The 17695-nt window shown below is 39.9% G+C and overlaps 1 protein-coding gene across 2 annotated transcripts in view; it reads left to right on the top strand.

The window, feature by feature from the left end:
- MRPS27 (mitochondrial ribosomal protein S27) overlaps positions 1 to 8705 on the top strand; it is a 44489-nt gene extending 35784 nt beyond the window's left edge. For both annotated transcript variants that reach the window (XM_026866788.1, XM_026866789.1), the window contains exons 9-11: positions 1125 to 1267; positions 4586 to 4741; positions 8303 to 8705. In XM_026866788.1, the coding sequence (XP_026722589.1) occupies positions 1125 to 1267; positions 4586 to 4741; positions 8303 to 8542 (539 nt within the window). In that variant the 3' untranslated portion in view covers positions 8543 to 8705. The remainder of the gene's footprint in view (positions 1 to 1124; positions 1268 to 4585; positions 4742 to 8302) is intronic.
- Positions 8706 to 17695: the final 8990 nt, after the last annotated feature.

The raw sequence follows: 17695 nt of genomic DNA on the forward strand, positions 1-17695 counted from the left end.
CTTGTTCCATGGCATTGACATTCTGTAGATCATAAGCTATTTACTCTTATGTCACATATTCCACAGCCTTGCCAACACTGATAGAACCAACCTCTGAAAGAGTGAAAGATGTCTACAGGCACAGAGTGGCCTCAAGCACCTGAGATACTTGCGTTTAACCATAATCCATAAGCTTTGCTTTTCCTAAACTGTTCTCTTTGATTTAAAGAAGAGTAAGGTGTGTTTCATACTTTTGTGTCATTATAGCCAGAGTGTAAATCCGATTGAGAGCCTAGACACAGCTGTCGTAAGCTACACTGAAGTGGTATTACTTGTTATATTGACAGTGATAAAATCAAAACCTTAGAGTGACAATCATTGCAAATTAGTACTCAGTAACTGCAACATGCTGTATATTTCCTCTATTATGTAGGATTTTTGTGTTTTCTAGTAATTACTGTCAGAAGAAAAGCCAAATGATCAGTGGTGCTGTGCATCAGAGGCATGTCCTGATAAAGTCAGTGAAGACCTTGTTGCACAGAATGTCCTAAATCAAGAACCAAAATTTCATTTAGGCAGGTCTCCACTTTTGCCTTTCAGGAAGCTCCAGCAGAAATAGGGGTACTAAACTGTATAGTTAGCCAGAGTGTGTACTTTAAACACTGTACAGTCTGGCCATGATGCATGTGTGAGTATACCCTAAAGGCCACAGAGGTGAGTCCAGACCCTCAGATTTAGTGCACACATGTTGCACAGTTAGCCCCTGAAGGCTAAGGAGACATTTATCTTGAGATCTTCTGACATCCTGCTCAGAGCTGCTGTTAACAACGGCCAGACAGCCAGAAAACATGCTACATGACTACTTTTCCTCTTTTCTGTCTGGACAAGATTTCTGGTTGAGGGGGAAGGGAAAATGGGGACGAACCAGAAGCAAACATGTAATAGCCATGAAGTTGGGCAAAAAAACAGCACCTTAATAAAGTAAGGTAATAGCAGTTCTGTCAGAGCAGCTTTGTAGAAAAGTGTGTTTTTACTACAGAAGCCAAGAAACTTGCTGTCACTTCTAGAAAGCAGAGCCACCTCATATGGATTCTGTTAAGACTCCAGTATTGAAGTACTAATGCTAAAGTATTTTTTTATCACAGGGAAAGTGGAGTTGAATAAAGGACTAAGAGCTGTATACAATCTAATGCCACTGATGTGGACACCTGGCTACTTAAATAGGTGCTTGCAAGTGATGGAGAATGTGGCTTCATTATCGGGGGACAGCAAAATCTGCAAAGAAGCTGTAAGTATGAAGGCTATAAGCCACTGAACAAAGAGAATGTCATACAACCCAAACTTCAGTAAAACCTGTGAATTCCATTCCTTGCTAATGGGAAGAGGCCCAGCAATACTACAGAGGTCTTTGGAAACAGGAGAAGTAATGTTTAGAACAGAATCACTGCTTCAGTTGATGAACCAGTGATGTTTACTGGCATGTCCTTGGGACTGAGTGTCTGTTACTGCCACAACATTTAAGTATGTTTCCTAAGACTTCACCTCCCTATAGAGACCTGGGTCTGTGTCACAGAAAGCACACATCTGTAGAGATAGGAAGACACCTTAGTTTCCTAAGTTTTGAGCTCACTCAGAGACATACTTCTTAGCAGTGAGGATGAAATATCACATCTTGTTCCTTTCCTGGCTAATTCTAGGTATTCTGTGCCCTCTGAGATGATGTCCTGAGTGATACTGGTCCAAAAACAGTACTACAGAGTGATTTAGCCCATTTGTGAGGCCAACACTGGCTAAGGGACGTGAGGCTTAGGAATGCTGTGGGGGCATCAGGCTGATCCCAGAATCAGGCAGTTCAGGAGGAGTAACTTAGGAAACCACCATGACATGGGCTGGAGCATCAGAACAGCACTGAGGTGTCACCTCCTTTTCTTGTTAAGCTTTCCTGAAGGTGTCTCTGGTGACGGGAGTCTCCCTTTTGCTACCATCACCACTAGGCTTGCAGTTTCTGCATTTCACTTGAAAAACAAAAGCCAGGGCACTGCTCAACAGGTTCTGCTGTCTGTTACTCTGTGCTTGGAAGCAGCTCTTTGTGATACTGGATAGTGCTAGGAAGGAAGTGTTACATTTGCAACTTCTACCATTTTGAGTTACCTGTTCGGGTGTGTGGTTTTGGAGATTTCTTCACTACTCCAAGTCTGAAGAAATTAGCCTAATACACTTGTGATTTTTTCTGCTTACAAACCCTAGACAAGTTAAAAAACTCCTCAGCTTGCTCTGGCTTGGTGATGAACATCCTGCTTCTGAAACAAGGCTGCATCTTTCTGTGGTACAGCAGGACCATAAAAGATCCAATCCTTCTGTGTATTAATACTGTAAAAATAGTAAGTGCTAGTACCTAGCAGTGCTTTCTTCACAGAGACACTTTTACTTTGGTGAACAGCTAGGAACTTAGAAAACAAAGTTGTTACTGATTACTTGCTGAAAGTATCTTCTGTACAAATCCATAGTAAAGCTTGAAAAGCAATGACCGTGAGAGCCACACAGAAACTTTCATGAAGAGATACTTGACCTTGTTTGAATTTTAGATAGCAGTATATAAACAATAGTGCAAGTCACATAAGTTTCACCAAGCTGAGGACCGAGAGCAGGCCTGGATGATTTATTACTAAAATAATTTTTCTCTAATGCATTTTTGTGACCCCAGTACAGAAAGGAAGACAAGGAAAATATGTTGGTCCATATCCTCGTCTTGTCTAAAGTAATTACAGTGTATTGATTTGCATAATCTGGCTTTTTTTACTTAAATGTTCATTAAGATTTTACTGTTGAAATCCATACAAAATATTTTTATTTACTATTTCCAACTAAAATTTAATATTCCTGATGGTGAAGGACTAAGAGCACTGACCAGATCAATATTGGGGTCAGTCGACTTCCACTGAATTCAGCAGCAGATATGATGGAAACAACTTCAAGTGCTTTAAACCATTTTTTCTTGTAGTATCCTGGGTCTCTCTTGGGCAGGACTAGGTTGACCATTATGCAGTTCTCATAAATATATGTCATAGCACTGAGAAGTACGGACTGTGTTGTAAGTCATTGTCCTTGCATGCCTGCACAATCACAAAATTATGTGAGAAAGACACAGTCTTGGTTTTGTGAACCTGGCTCTTTTCCAAAATGTAATACTATTTTCTGTCTCAATAAATTTTGTTACCTAAAAGCGAAGTTTTCAAATTAACATTCTTTAACTGTGAAGGTCTTGTGTAAACATTTTCAAGTTATTTGCCCAGTCATGATCAGTCACTTTTCTTTCAGGCTTTAAGCTTCCATTCATTGTTGACTAGAAGAGTGTCTCTTTTCTCTCTGCCATTACTATCTTAACAACATAATAGAAATACTATTTTAGTATTGTGCTGTATAGTTTAACTGTGAACAAGCAAGACAAGTTTTGTTTTCTTAAATTGTGTGAGAACGTCTCTAAATTGTGTATTTCCAAGTGTGTATTTCCAAGCACATAGTTATTATTTCATTGCTTATTTCATCCTGTTTCAGTACTTCAAGTTCAAAGATTACATTTCAGTGTCAAGAACATTATTTCAAATAAGCTTATATTTTTATTCCTTTAGCATTATATAGTTATGCTAGGAAAATGAAACCGTATCAAGATCCCTTTTGCTTGGAGAAAGCATCCCAGATTGAAAGGTTACACAGAGTTAATTCATCCTACTGATAACCATTCAGAATTAGGATTCATGGAAGGATAACAGCTCTTTACATTTGTAAAAGCTGAACTTTAATATGCAGACAACCTGCATCTAATAATTCCAGTTATGGAGATCATGTTATTCCAAAACAGCAGCAGCATCCATATAGCAGTTCCATCTTTTGTATCAATAATACATACAGAATTAATTTACCAAGTCCCATAGTGAAGCTAATGCATTCTTATGGGTGGTTCTCTTAACTACCTCAGAAGACAAAAGTAGGAAGAGAACTGAGGTGTCACAGAGTAAAAATATACCTATACCAATATATGCCTAAATTTCCATTTTCTCTGTGAAATTATCATACTGATGATAGGAATTAATGTTCTTACTGCTGAACAAGTGATTCCCTGCTTCCTTTCACCAAAGAGGTCTTGATGTACCAAAGAGGCAGAGAGATTATATTATAATTGTTCCAACATTCATTCCGTAGTAATATCTTATTTAGATGTATCTGTGATTGTGTATCATGCTAATGCTGTTATCATAGCATTAGCATTTCCAGCCATAAATCAGGCCAAGAGGAGACATTAGCCTCATGTCTAACAGATCTGCAAATACCAGTCAGCATCTGAGTCACAAGTTGTTTTACAGTTGACAGGGAGAGGTGGAGTTGTTCTGTTGCAGGGAATTAATGTTCAACCTCAGAGTTACCAAGTACAGTACAAAATTCTTGCAAGTACCATTTCCTTATAGAATTTGGTTTTCTTTTTATCATACACAGATGTCATCTCAAAATACATGGTAACTCATGAAATTGTTTGTAAACATGACAGTAGTGTTACTCAGATTGTATTTCCAAACTGTTTATGGTAACATTGACAAATGTGATTGTTCAGATTGATACTCTGGAGACCGTTTTGCAGTCTGCCCTTGAAGCAAAACCTGGTCCAGAATCAGCTAAAGAAGTCAAGGAATTAGAGAAGAAGTTACAGTGTACAGAATCAGAAGAAACAGAGCAGTCTGAAGTACCCAAGTACTACAGCCGATTCAAGGTAAGAGAGTTTATCTAAATATTTGTCCTGGTTCAGCTAGGACAGGGTTAAGTTTCCCCAGCAGAGAGGGGGAAGGGATATCCAGCCGGGTTATTCATACCATGCTGATGTCAGGTCTGGGCACTGGAGAGCGGGAACTTTTTCCTTTGTGCCTTTGGTGTTGGGGAGCACAAGGCAGGCTTGTTCTGTAACCATTTGTGGTATTGCTCTGTATATGTTTTGTCTTGCTTACTGTTACTGCTGTTTATTGTTGTTACCATTGCTAATGTTGTTCAGATTATTTAGCACACTGTTATATTAAATTTCTTCTTATTTTAACCTGGGGTTTGTGCCTCACTTTCTGCCCGACCAGCTGAGGGTGTGGGAGGGGCAATGGCACTTGGTCTCTGGTCCCGGCAGGGCTTAAACCACCACAATATTCTAAGCTATAGAAGGTCACCATAATATATACGGGAAAATATATATATGCTGACTTATTATGGCTAGTAGACTGACACCTCTTCAGTGCATCAGGAATCCTACCCGGCGTTTTTGAAACTGATGTCACCTTACATTATCACTTCTTTGAACAGGAAGCAGCAGACTACAAAGACATAAATACTCAAGGCCACTTGTCTTTTGTCTGTCTTCTGGGATTTTTTCTTCACTTTTCATACATCAAAATGATAAATTGCCGAAGTGGTATGCTGTTAGACATCCATTATCTGACCTTGTGTGGCTCTTGTTCATTAAAATAAATTGTGACAGGCATAAGACCATCATGACTTGATTGTTTGTTTGTGTATGATTAAGTAGAAATGTTTCATTCTATACTTCTGGTCTGGGGAATTAAGTAAGCCTGTATCCCCTCCCTTTTATCTTTTAAGTTGTCACACTGATGATAACGATATGAAACAAACAGTTGTTCATTAGGGCACAGTTATATGAGTGCATTTTATTTGATCATCTCATAGCTCATCATTTTATCTCCTTTGATTTGTGCTGTGGTAAAAATCATATACTCCAGATTGAAACTAATCTGGTTTACAGTTGCGGGAGCAATAGTCTTTCACAGCTTGTTGGTTTCCATTGTTGCTGCCATGACCTGAGACAGTTCTGGATAGACTGTTGTTCTAAAGCAATTTCGGAAGTTAAAAGACTAGTATCCTATCATCTCATTTACACACAATTTACCTTTCTTTTAATTTTTATTTACATAAATTATTTGCCACTAATCTTCAGATGTTAAACCCGATTTGTAGGCACTTAGAACTTTTTAAAAGTGTTTGGGAATCAGTGGGTGCTCAGCAGTTGATAATTAATACCTGGATGAATAACAGTGAATTAGGTAAACACAAGTGCCCTTTGAAGGAGGGAGTGAGACATTTTTATGAGCCTCTCATTGTCGTATCTATTGTTTAGCCTTGAAGAAAATAATGCAGAGTGCTCAAAACAAGACCTGAATATCGAATTGGGGACAGACTAGTTCCAAGAGGGTAGTTTTCTTCTCAACTCAACCTTTCTACAAGTTTCATAATTAACCCCAGTGCAGGTGTTCCCTGGTGAGTGCCCAGACTTTGAGCAAACAAACTACAGTCCCAGTGCTTAGATCTAAGCTCCCACCAGAATATAAGAAAGACATATCCTTCATTGTGAAGTCTAGGTATCCAACAGTAATTTATATGTAAATAAGCCACAATTTCTGGTTGTCTGGATGAGAAAAGGAGCTCTTAAGTCAGAATGCCATTTCAGCTAAGCCTGAAGAAGGTCTCAGACTCTCTGAAATCCATTAGGCTAGCACTAGCCAGTCTTCCCAGCTGTACCTCTGGACACCTACAAGTGTAGTTCACAGGGCAGAGAAGTTCACTAGAAATCCATACCAGCCTGAGGAAAGGTGGCAGCTCTGAAGCAACCTGGTGGGGTTGGCATTCACAGCTTCTGTCCCAGCACAGATCATCTGCCCCTTGTGTGATGTAACCCCAACACAGATCATCTGCCCCTTGTGTGATGTAACCCCAACACAGGATATGATGTGTGAGAGGCAGCATGTCCTTCACTTCCACCAAAACGGACAGAACTTGAGGGCATTTGGACTTTCCCAGCTAAAGCCTTTAGAGCTGTGATCTGGAACTGTACTGTCATTCGTGTTTAATTACCTGTTTTCAGATCCAGTATGCTGAGGCTCATTACACAGTATTCTTCGGTCAATTCTTTCTGTGTCACTCATCAGTGGGCAAACTTTTCATCACATATATGCTGGGAACACCTACTCTTATAAGTAGTGCTCCTTCTTTAATTGTCTGCATGCAGAGTCCTGGAGACTGCGGGTCAAAAAACAATGGTTTGGCCACTTAAGAATGTGCCCTTTTGGTACCTGCAGGACATAAAGCCTGCTGCTTTCCTAAATTAGTTTCACTTACGTATCACAGCAGAGCAGGGAAGATCCCAAGAGTTCAGTGGTACCAGTAGTGGCTTAGGAGATAAGTCCTGCTACTTTCCAGTTTGTTGCCTTTCTGTGGTTCAATTTCATACTGCTTAGGTTCAGTGCATAAACCACCCCACCTTTTCAGCACATCCTTAGTAGTGGCTAGTAGGGAGAGTCTGAAAGATCTAAACAAGTTAAACTGAATATCTAATGTGTAAACATGAGTGTAGTTGTCAGGTTCCTTCCCCAGACCCAAGCTGTACAGTCTCTTCATGTTTCCCACTGATGCATTGTATACTTACTGACATCTCAAACAAAACAGACATGAATACACCTAAGTATTACTGAGTTTAGTTTTAGTCCATTAGCTTCCAAGGCTTTTTTTTTTTTTTTTTTTTCCTGTTAGTGAGCCATCAGGCTAAAGATTCCGTAAAGCCAGAAATATTATCACTGGATGATTCATCATCTTAAGTGAATTAACATTTTATGCTGCATGAAATCTAAATAAGTAGAGCTCAAGGAAGGAATACTGCACAGTTTCTTACTGAATCTCAACTCTTTAGTTTGTGTAGAATATCCCTGGAAAAAATAGCTTCAGCACTGTTGTACAGTCTGTGTAGGCATAGTCAAGCAGATCACAGTAACTGTTGGGAAGAATAATTATGGGAGTTACCATGTAAGCTGTTAGCTAGAGAGCATTTGAAGTGATGTGCATCTGTTGAGAAGGGGGGGTTGAGAGGGGGGCTAATGCAGGCAGTGTGGACCAAATTGTTCATTTGCTATTGATGTGAGACACAAAACTAAGGTGTTTAGATTGTATTTATTGTAGTTGACTCGTCAGCTAGTCTGTGTTAATACCAAATAACTGAATTTGGAAAAATAAAGATAATTTCAATGGTTAATGAAAATGAAATTGCATTGTTTTAGTTTTAATGCTCAGAACATCTGTTGTAGAGGTTAGCATTTCAAGAAGTGGTATCGGCTACCACAGCTGAAACACTTTGCTGGGATAAAATAATTACCTGGCCTATGTGGCCCAGCTAATAGTTAGATTTGAACAGCAATGTATTGGTTGTTACAGGGAAGTATTTAATGGCTGATTATTTTGTGACTGACTGGCTGTCTTCTTCTCCCCACCAAATCCCTTTTTATGACAGGAGCTGTACTCTAAGCTGCATTCACTTGGCAAGGTTGAATCTGAAAGCCTGTTAACCCTGACCACCCAACTTGTCAAGGAAAAGCTGCCAGCATGTGAAGTGGAAGACATTGCAAAACATGAGCAGAAGCTGAAGGAGTGGGAGCAAGAACAAGCACTTCTCATTGAGAGAGAAAGAGAGTTGAGAGAAAAGGCTAAGCAGGAAATGGAAGCTAGGAAGCTAGCTAAAGCATCTGCTTAGTACTGGAACTGAAAGACTACCATAGTGGTATGCATTTCTCTGTCAGGATACTGAAGTGCTCACCATTATTAATATTTAACTTCAATCCTGCTGCAAGTGTGACTGTATGTGACTGCTATATGCAAATTAAATTTTTCTCATTTTGCCTGTTTCCTGAAGTAAAGCACATGTGGTTTAGAAATCTTCATCCTGTATATATTTTGCTCCTACCACCAACCAGGCAGGGGATGGGATGGAGACAACACAAAGAAGCAAAGGCATAAGAAATAGCTTGCCTGTGATGAAAGGTGTAGAGGGTGGAAGGAACAAAAGAGGGAAGAATTTCAAACACAAGTTGTTTCATTAGTGGTTATTCATAGGGAAGAATGCCTTGGCTACTCTGAACTTCAGACACTAAGAGGATTAACATATATTGCTTTTTTTTTTCACAACCCATTTGGAAAATCTGGACTGCTGTACATGGAGCTTGAAACCTAACTTAAGACTTAAAACTGCTTCTAAAGTGTTTCAGCCTAGTGAGTTAGCACTTGTACGGTCACTCAGATGTGCCTTCCCTGTGAGAAAGTTAGAAATTTCTGATTTTAGTATCGTTGTTCTGCTTCATTGTTAAGGTCAGTAGAAAAACACACACAATCACTTCTGCAAATGCCAAGGAGTCTCATACTGCAGTGCAGTATCCTTTTATATTCTGAGCACTGTTTCTTGGGGTTTTTGACCTAATTTCCTTCTTGTCTTAGCTGCATATGGGGTCCCATGCCCCATTCTTCAGATTAGTAAAACAATGTAGCTAGTCACACAGAGCACAAGGAGCGGGCAGGCAAGGGATCATGGTGCATTGATTGTGGGATGCATCAGCTTCCATCCCTGCTTACATTCCCTGTCGCCACTGAATCTCATTAGCTGCAGCCAGCAACTTTATGCAGCTCATGGCAGGGCAAATTCCTTGAAAACAGGGAGACCCTAGCAACAGCCCTGCCGTATTGCAGGTTGTTATGACAACAAGCAGTGTCTTGCTATGTTGTCTAGTTTTATCATGTACCTGTCTAGTTTTACAGTGATAAAACGTCACAAACTCATTGTAAATCCAGTGAGAACACACTGCACATCTGTGAACTTGTTTTAGATGTAGCAAAGCATCTTATCCACATACACCAAATACCTCTTATTCTCAGCAAACGCATTCAGAGGCTGATTGCTCTTTCCCATCCAAGAACTTGGCATGAAGGTCCTTCACCTCATCTTTTCAGCAAATCCCATAGTTTCTCCCAGACTGCAGTAAGAGAGTGCTTTCTGCAGGTGAGTGAATGATTTTGTGACTTGGCTTAACTGAACTAGCCATGGACTCTCCTGAGCAACTTTTCTCAAGTCTCCTGAAGTTTTTTTCTTCTTTCTTGGTCTAGGGAGCCTTAAGGAAGAGTAGGCCAAATGCACTCGTAAGAACAATTTCTTTAAAACTGGTGGCTTTAAAGAGGTCATCACTCCTAGTCCAGCCACATGAGAACAAAGTGTCCCTTCCCTGACGACATATTTCACTGCTTCACTATCAGAATATGCAGTGTACCTCCAGGGGTTCAGTCACTACTGCATCCTGATTTGTTTCTCGGCTTCTCTACAGGATCCTCTCTCCTAGGATCTTCACCACAGTTTTAAGACCCTCCTTGCTGACACATGGCCTCTAGGCACTGCAGCTGCTGATCCTGTTGCTTATGAGACACTGGCTAGCCCACAAGGGGCATTGACACATTTCTCCTTGTTTCTTGTTAGCATGTTGGCAGCACAAGGAGCCTGTTTCTGGTCACACCTCCACCCTCCCTCACTATGCTTGGTAGATAGGAAAGGCTGCTAATGCTAATTGAGCTGGGCAAGCTGCCAGCTGCTGTGCACCCCACTCTCAGAGCATGCTTCACTTCCCTCACAACTAGCCTCTTCCCATTTATTTAGACCTAACCATTGCAGCAATAGGAGAAAAAAATCCTAAGCTATGAGAAGCCTGTTAATTAATATTACAGGTGGACTCCTCATTTTACTCCAGGTACTGTGGGTTTGAAATCTCTGAGAGTAGTCCAAAGCTGATAGATAGAACTTTCCTCTACCTTCGTCCGAATCTCCTCCCATATCCCCCTCTGCCCTCTGGCGTACACTCACAAACCTCACTAGAACACTCTCCAGCTTTTTGAAATGCTGCTGCTCCTTGCTGCACTGTTTCAGACAGCGGTCTCCATCTTTCTGTATGTGTCTTGAGACTGGTGAAATATTTACTGGAGGGGACAGACCAAAATCTTATTTGGTAGTAACATTATATCCTTTTTTTTTTTTTTTTTTTTTTTTTTTTTTTTTTTATCACCTCTCCTAGAAATGTCCCTTCACATCCTGTTTTTAACTACAGCTGTGATTTTGATTAAAGCCATTGCAGTTTTTCACTTGTCAGTATATTTCTAAAGCACAGGAGTGCATCTTTCTTCATGAAAGTTTTTGAATTTCCCTACTCATTATCCTGCACAGTCACTGAGTTGTGCGTGCAAACATGGTGACCAGCAGCATAAATAATACCTGCCTGCACTAACGCTTATGGTGCAACATTGCCAGACTTGCACATGCTAGGCAGCCTTAATAGCTCTCCTGTTTTTCCCAGGTGTGGGAGAGACCCTTCTCCCAACAATACTAGCCAAAAGAAACGGAACCCTGTACAAATGCAAAGCCTGTTGGTATGTTGGCATGAATTAAGCTGCAGTTAGGAGAAAAAAACCCCAGCACTCCAAAGCTTAAAGCTCTTCCTTTTAATTCAAAAATCAACTTCCCAATTAAAATCCACAGCAGACACCAAATACACTGCTGCTGAGGCAAGCAAATAGGTAACTTTTCCTGCAAGTGTTACTGGCAGAGCACTTCCAACGAAGAAATGAAGGTCACTATCCATTATTCACAAGAGGAATATTACATATTTATTCCCTTGCAACTCAGATAAGTGTTGCCTGAAGCCTTGCACTGGTGGATCTTATTGTAACACCCAACCTTGCCAAGATAAGGTTACTAGATGCTCTCAAACCCGGTCAGACACCATGTCCTACACACAGCACTGGTATTGAGGCCTTTCCCACAGTTTCAAGCACCTGCTCCCTCCCCCAGTGTCCTGTCCCAGCTGCTTGCCTGCCCGTCCCAGGGCTCTCTGGTCATCCTAAAACTGGGAGACCAGGATGATGACCTACTTTGCACTGCATATTGGTTGGCTGGTGCAAGGGTGTTTCTGACCTGAGCAGCCATCACTGCCACTGAGACAGGCAGAACACAGCCTGGCACACAGAATGGCAAGTGTCATCTCTTCTCCCACCTCCCAGGAAGCTGGAGTCATAGTTATAAAAGGGAATTGCACCCTTGACTTTGAGGGAGGCAAGATGTGGTCCACTGAACAGCATCCAGATTCTGCAAGTACTACTACTGCTTTTGCTGGAGCTGTTTATGTAGAAACTACAACTGAACATTGCAAATGTATTTCTGTTGAGTATTTGAGCACATCTGTGGAACATAAATTTACCTTCCCAGAAATTTAATGGTAGGAAATGTTGAGACGAGAGCAAGGCTCTTTGATTGTAGAAGAGAAACTACTAATGACGTAAGTGGCAAACGAACTTGAGATAGTGACTCTTTCAAAACAAAACTGGAGGATGAAGTATAGGCCAAGAATTAGTGACAAAACATTTAATTCAAGAGTAAAAAGATACTAAATGTGATAGCAAACTATGCCATTTACTCTGACTCAATCTCCACGTGGACATATATATATATCTCTTTAAGTAAACACAAAATTGTCATGAACTCATCTAGCAATTGCAGTACTAAATCTATTGCTGCTTTTAAGCCTTTCTGATCAAGTCAAGTGCACTCAACCCATTCTAAATGGCAGATGCCCCAGGCACAGAAATGGCATTAGAGCCCCATTGACAAGCGCATTAGATTATCAGGATGAAATTCAGCTTTCAATATATCTTATTACAAATCCTGACAATTCCTCCCTTGAATGAATTGGGAAAGAAACTTTCAAGCCTGTTCTGGTCCTTACACATGGTATAATTATATCTTTGGAAACTGTAAACTTCCTGGAAATACTGACTTGCACTTGGCAGAGGGTTCACATTAAGCATTTAAGTGTCTCAGTGGTTCAGTTTACCTTCAACTCCCAAGTTAAGAAACTAATGCAGCTGAGCTGAGATAACTTTAGATCTGTTAAAGCTCAGAATTAGTTTCTGGACCTTAACAAGTACACAGAGTGTACCTCAGTGTATATAGACGTATATTATGTATATTTAGCTTTCTTTGTATTAGGACATAAGTTCCATCTACTTCATTTATCCTCCCTGTATAATTCACAAGCACTGGTGATGGGCCAAGCTGCAGTATGATGTAAATTGTGATGTGCAATTGTTTTGGCAGGGAAGCTGACAGCAGATATACAGTCAACCTCCGCCCCTGCCTTGCCAGCTAAGTCATACTGGGACTGTTAGTGCTGAAGTTGTTGGACTGTAGAGAAGCAGCTACGTGAAGTGGTAACGATGCACGAGAACCTGTGAACAGAGCTTGTGCATACAGCACCTACTGATCTGGTTCTTTAGTTCTTCTCCATTTCATTTCTGGTGGAAATGATGCTAATGGTCAAAACCCATCAAATCCTCTGGTAAGCTGAAGGCACTCAGCATTACTCAGCCTCTGGTGATTTTGGGGCTGAATCTGAAGAAAGCAAATACAGCACAACAGAGGACAATGCCCTCAGGGCTTCATGCTAGTGCGGAACGGTTGTATCTGTGGGAGATGAAAGTAGGGACCATAGCAGTAGGGAGTGGTCAAAAACTGTTCCCTGAGTGAAGGACATGGGCAATGCTCATGTAGCAGAAGTACTGCGTGCCCAGAGACACTCTCTAGTATACCAAGGAACTTTGCTGCAATGCTGGAAATGAGCTGAGTCTATGAGGTGTCATCATGTCTATTACTCAAGAGACCCGTGGACACCCTCTTTTATCCTGTCCTAGGAACCATGAAAAGCTACAATTTCTTCGAACCATGGAACACTAGTAGAAATCAGTATTAAATGGTGGCCAGGTCTAGGATGCCACAAGACAGATCTCACATTTTAGTCTGAAAAGGTCTGAGTGACTATCATTTTCCCATGCCATCTGAAATACTTCATAATCTAACTGAAATTGTTCATTAACAACACTAGTGGAAATAAAATTTGTCCTCCTCAGCAGCTGTTTTGAAGAAAGGAGCTTTCATCTGGCATCTGGAAGCAGCAAGCCAAATGCTACAACCAGGCTGACCTCCTGGCCACCCACAGGTACCATGGGTGGTCCCATCTGTGCAAATACAGAACTTCATGCTGCAAGTGCAGGTGAATAATTGGAGTCGAAACCTGACCTAGTCTGCTTTGCACAATCATTTTAATATAGTTTAAGTAGCATCAGGCTACTCTACCACAACAGCTCAAAAAACCTTGATGTAGACATATGCAGGATTATACCTGAGATACAATATTTGCAGTTCACTCCCCTCATCTGGTCTTTGTTTTTCTCTGCCACACTCAGCCCAATTCAAGCCAAACGCAGTATTTCTTATGAATGTCATTAGAAGTTACAAATGAAATCTTAGATGTTGGAGATGGATAAGGGTCCACAAAAAAGACTGCTGTCTGAGGGTGAAGGAAATCCCACAGGACCACTGCTTCTGGGAGTGAGCACCCTTTGCTCCCTGCTGCCTCAGCCTTTACCTGCTTTAATGTCATTACCATCTCCATGAGCTAAAAAACGTAAGTGTTGATTACTGTATCTTGTCACAGTAGGCATCACAGGAACAAGCCAAACTACAAAGGCAGAAAAGAAAGCCTGGTCTTACAGCATCCCTTTAATAACAGTAAAGTCTGATGTTTATAGAGTAAAAAGGTAAACAGAGCAAAAAAACTAAGCTGAGAGTCCAGCTTGCTTGAATGCTCCATCCCTTCTCACTGGGATCACTGGGCAGTGGCAGTTAGTAGGAGTCCATGTCCACTGGAGACAACCTGTGCGCTCTTGTTAAACTGCAACAACTTTGGAAAAGACCTCTTTTCCAAACCAGGGTGGGCTCAGTTTGATGTAACTTTATTGGGTATCATCTCTGACACAGCCCACGGAATGTGTACTTACTGAAAATGAGGTGTTTTCTCATGCTGCTGAGGGATACAGAAATGAGAACAGAAAGAAGCCACATCATGGTACATCATGGTAATGTTTTACACCACAAAAGTAATGTTCCTCATTTATTTTCCAATTTTGAAACAGATTGGTTCTTATCTGGCATTTAAATACTCATTAATCTTTTGAGGAAAAAACCCATGTAGTAGATAATCATGATTGAAGGAAAGAGAGAACTTAAAAATACATACATACACAAAGACAAGAAACATGTCAACACCACTTTACCACTTTTGTATTTTATTGTGGAACTGAGTTTGTTTCCTTTACATCAAATATCCTCAATGGAAGAGGGGATATTGCACACAAATATCATAAAAGCACTACATATTACTTTCACTGGAAACTAATTTTCTACATTAGATATGACTGGATAGAAGTGATGCAAGATTATAAGACATAATACCATACACAGCTGCAGACTGACACAAACACCATTCAGAACAAGAGAGAGGAGGTGTGTGAGGTGCTTCTCAGCCAGCAACAAGACTGTTTCTTTCCATAGTTTGAAAGATAATGGCTGCATGCAAATGCATGAAAGCATATTTCAGATTTCCTCTTTTAAAGTTGTGATTACAGCCCAGTCTTGAAGAGGTAGCTCCTGCCATTTAGAGCTCCTAGCTAGTCTAGTGAAGAGAAGCTGCTTTTTAAATTATTCTTATTTCTTTCTATATTTTTATACCACTGTTTTATTTAGTTACTTAAGTTTTTTAGATTTTTTTTGTAAAGTCACAACAAACAGGCTTTTTTTCTTTTTTTATTTTAAATAGCAAACATTTTTAAACCAGGTGAATAATATAATTGCATTCTAAGAAATGCTTACCCCTAGTTGCTTTTAGTGTTTTGTTCAATTATTAAGTGAAAAGATGCAAGCTTACAGTTTCTTTCAAATGGAAACGTTTTTTTCCTTTTCTAATAAATCCAGACCAACAAAATTACTATTTCTCTCAAAACATCATTACTGAGCAAGAACCTCTGGTGACAGATGAACAAAGAGAAGCATATGACAGAAATGTCCCAAATGCACAGTAAGCACTCTTTGGAGCTGACTTGCTTGTAGTGGGAGGGATTGAAAATTCAATTAACAAATTGATTAAATCTTAGTAAATGAGTATCAGAACTCTCCTAAAATGCATAAACTATCATAGACAATTAAAAAACCCCAACATTCATATACACAGTTATCTCCATTCACCACAGTATGTAAAGTAAGTAAAAAAAATTAATCAAAAGTGATTTCTATGAAAGATGGGGTGAAAATAGAGGTCAATGAAGTCAGGCCCACCACAGGACTTTGAAAAGGCATGCAAGAGAGGCCCTCTCCAAGTTCAGGAGTGGGATAGGATCCCCATAGTTAATTCTTCATTGAATTATATGAACCAGTATAGTAATAGCATAAAGATCATGACTGGGGATGCTGTTATGGGAAATACCATCATTTAAATGGAGTGTCCTTTACACTCAGATATTGAATATTTATAATCAGAGTAATCAATAACAAACCATGCTCCTAGAAATCTATGCTGATCAACAGCACTCATCGTTAATGTACACGGTACATTTTGATGACTCTTATACTAAACCAATTGTGTAGTACTAGGACTAGCACAGTTAGATTAGCTCAACAGGCAGGAAAGACATTCAGGGCAAGAGGAGCTAATGGAGAAATTCATCACTGTGTTTTATCCAGGCGCCATTGTCATTTGAAAGGGAATGGATGAAATAGGCATTAAAATACCTTAGAATAGCCAGACTGGGGTTTTAATTATTGTAGCAGCAAAAAAGTGAATGTACATTTTAAGATCAGCTATAACAGTCTAAATATTACTATTATTTTAGAAGTAAAACAAATGTGTGAGCCATCACAAACTTGCTTGGGGAGACTTAAGGCTTGATTCCAATTTCATTTACAGTAGGACCAAATGACTGTAACTTCCGTGACTGTAGTGAAATTACTCCTGATTCACAGGAGTGGCATAAGTGAGATTAGTCTAAGGACCATTTCTGTATTTAAAACAGATTTTCTACCAAAGCAGAGATACAAACCATTTCAGATATTGTCAGAAAATCTGTTCCCACCCACTCAAAAAGTTTGAAATCTGACCTATAGAAGAAAGTAGACAAAGCAAAATTATAGAAATAGTACAACTGTTCTGCCAAACATTTTGCCTATAGCTTTGTAGACTATGTATTACAAAAACAGTTTTAGGTGAATGATGAGCCCAGCAAACATGCTTGTTTTCACAATACATTGCCATCTGCCTTTTGTGCCGTAGTCATTGTGAGTTATTCTCAATGACTTAAAAGTTATAGTAATAAATAAAATAGCATTGCTAGAGATACCTGGAAAAAAGAGAAACATTAAAAATAAATCAAACCCCTCAACTACTGACAAACAGTAATTCACAGCATTAAATGGGCCTCAGGAGCCCACATTTAAAGAACCCTAAAGCAGTATTAAAAAAAAAACCCTCATAAAAATTAGGAGTGCAAAAACATATACCTATTAAACAAAAATATCCTAACAATTTAAAATTGAAATAAATTATAAGTAAAGAAAATAAAATTAGGTTGTAGTTCACTACATTGTGAAACTTAATACCAGCCATAATGGTGAATCGTACAGACCAGCACTTATCTCCGTTCTGGAAGCCTTTTTACCTTCTGTAAATTCAGATTTGCAAACCAGATTCTACAATGTAACTAGATTTTTTAAATTGGGGTATTACTTCTGTGACTAAAAAATCCAAATTGTCTTAAATCAGAGAACAGTGATGCTGTTCCTCTGCAAGCAGTCTAGAGAAGGAAAGGAAGGAGGAGAGGACGGAGTAAAAGAAGAGTAATGGAGGAGGAGGGGAGAGGAGGGGAGAGGGAAGGGAAGGGAAGGGAAGGGAAGGGAAGGGAAGGGAAGGGAAGGGAAGGGGACTAATGCAGATCT

Source organism: Athene cunicularia (genome assembly GCF_003259725.1).
Source record: "Athene cunicularia isolate RWA chromosome Z unlocalized genomic scaffold, athCun1 chrZ_part4, whole genome shotgun sequence".
Lineage (NCBI taxonomy): Eukaryota > Metazoa > Chordata > Aves > Strigiformes > Strigidae > Athene > Athene cunicularia.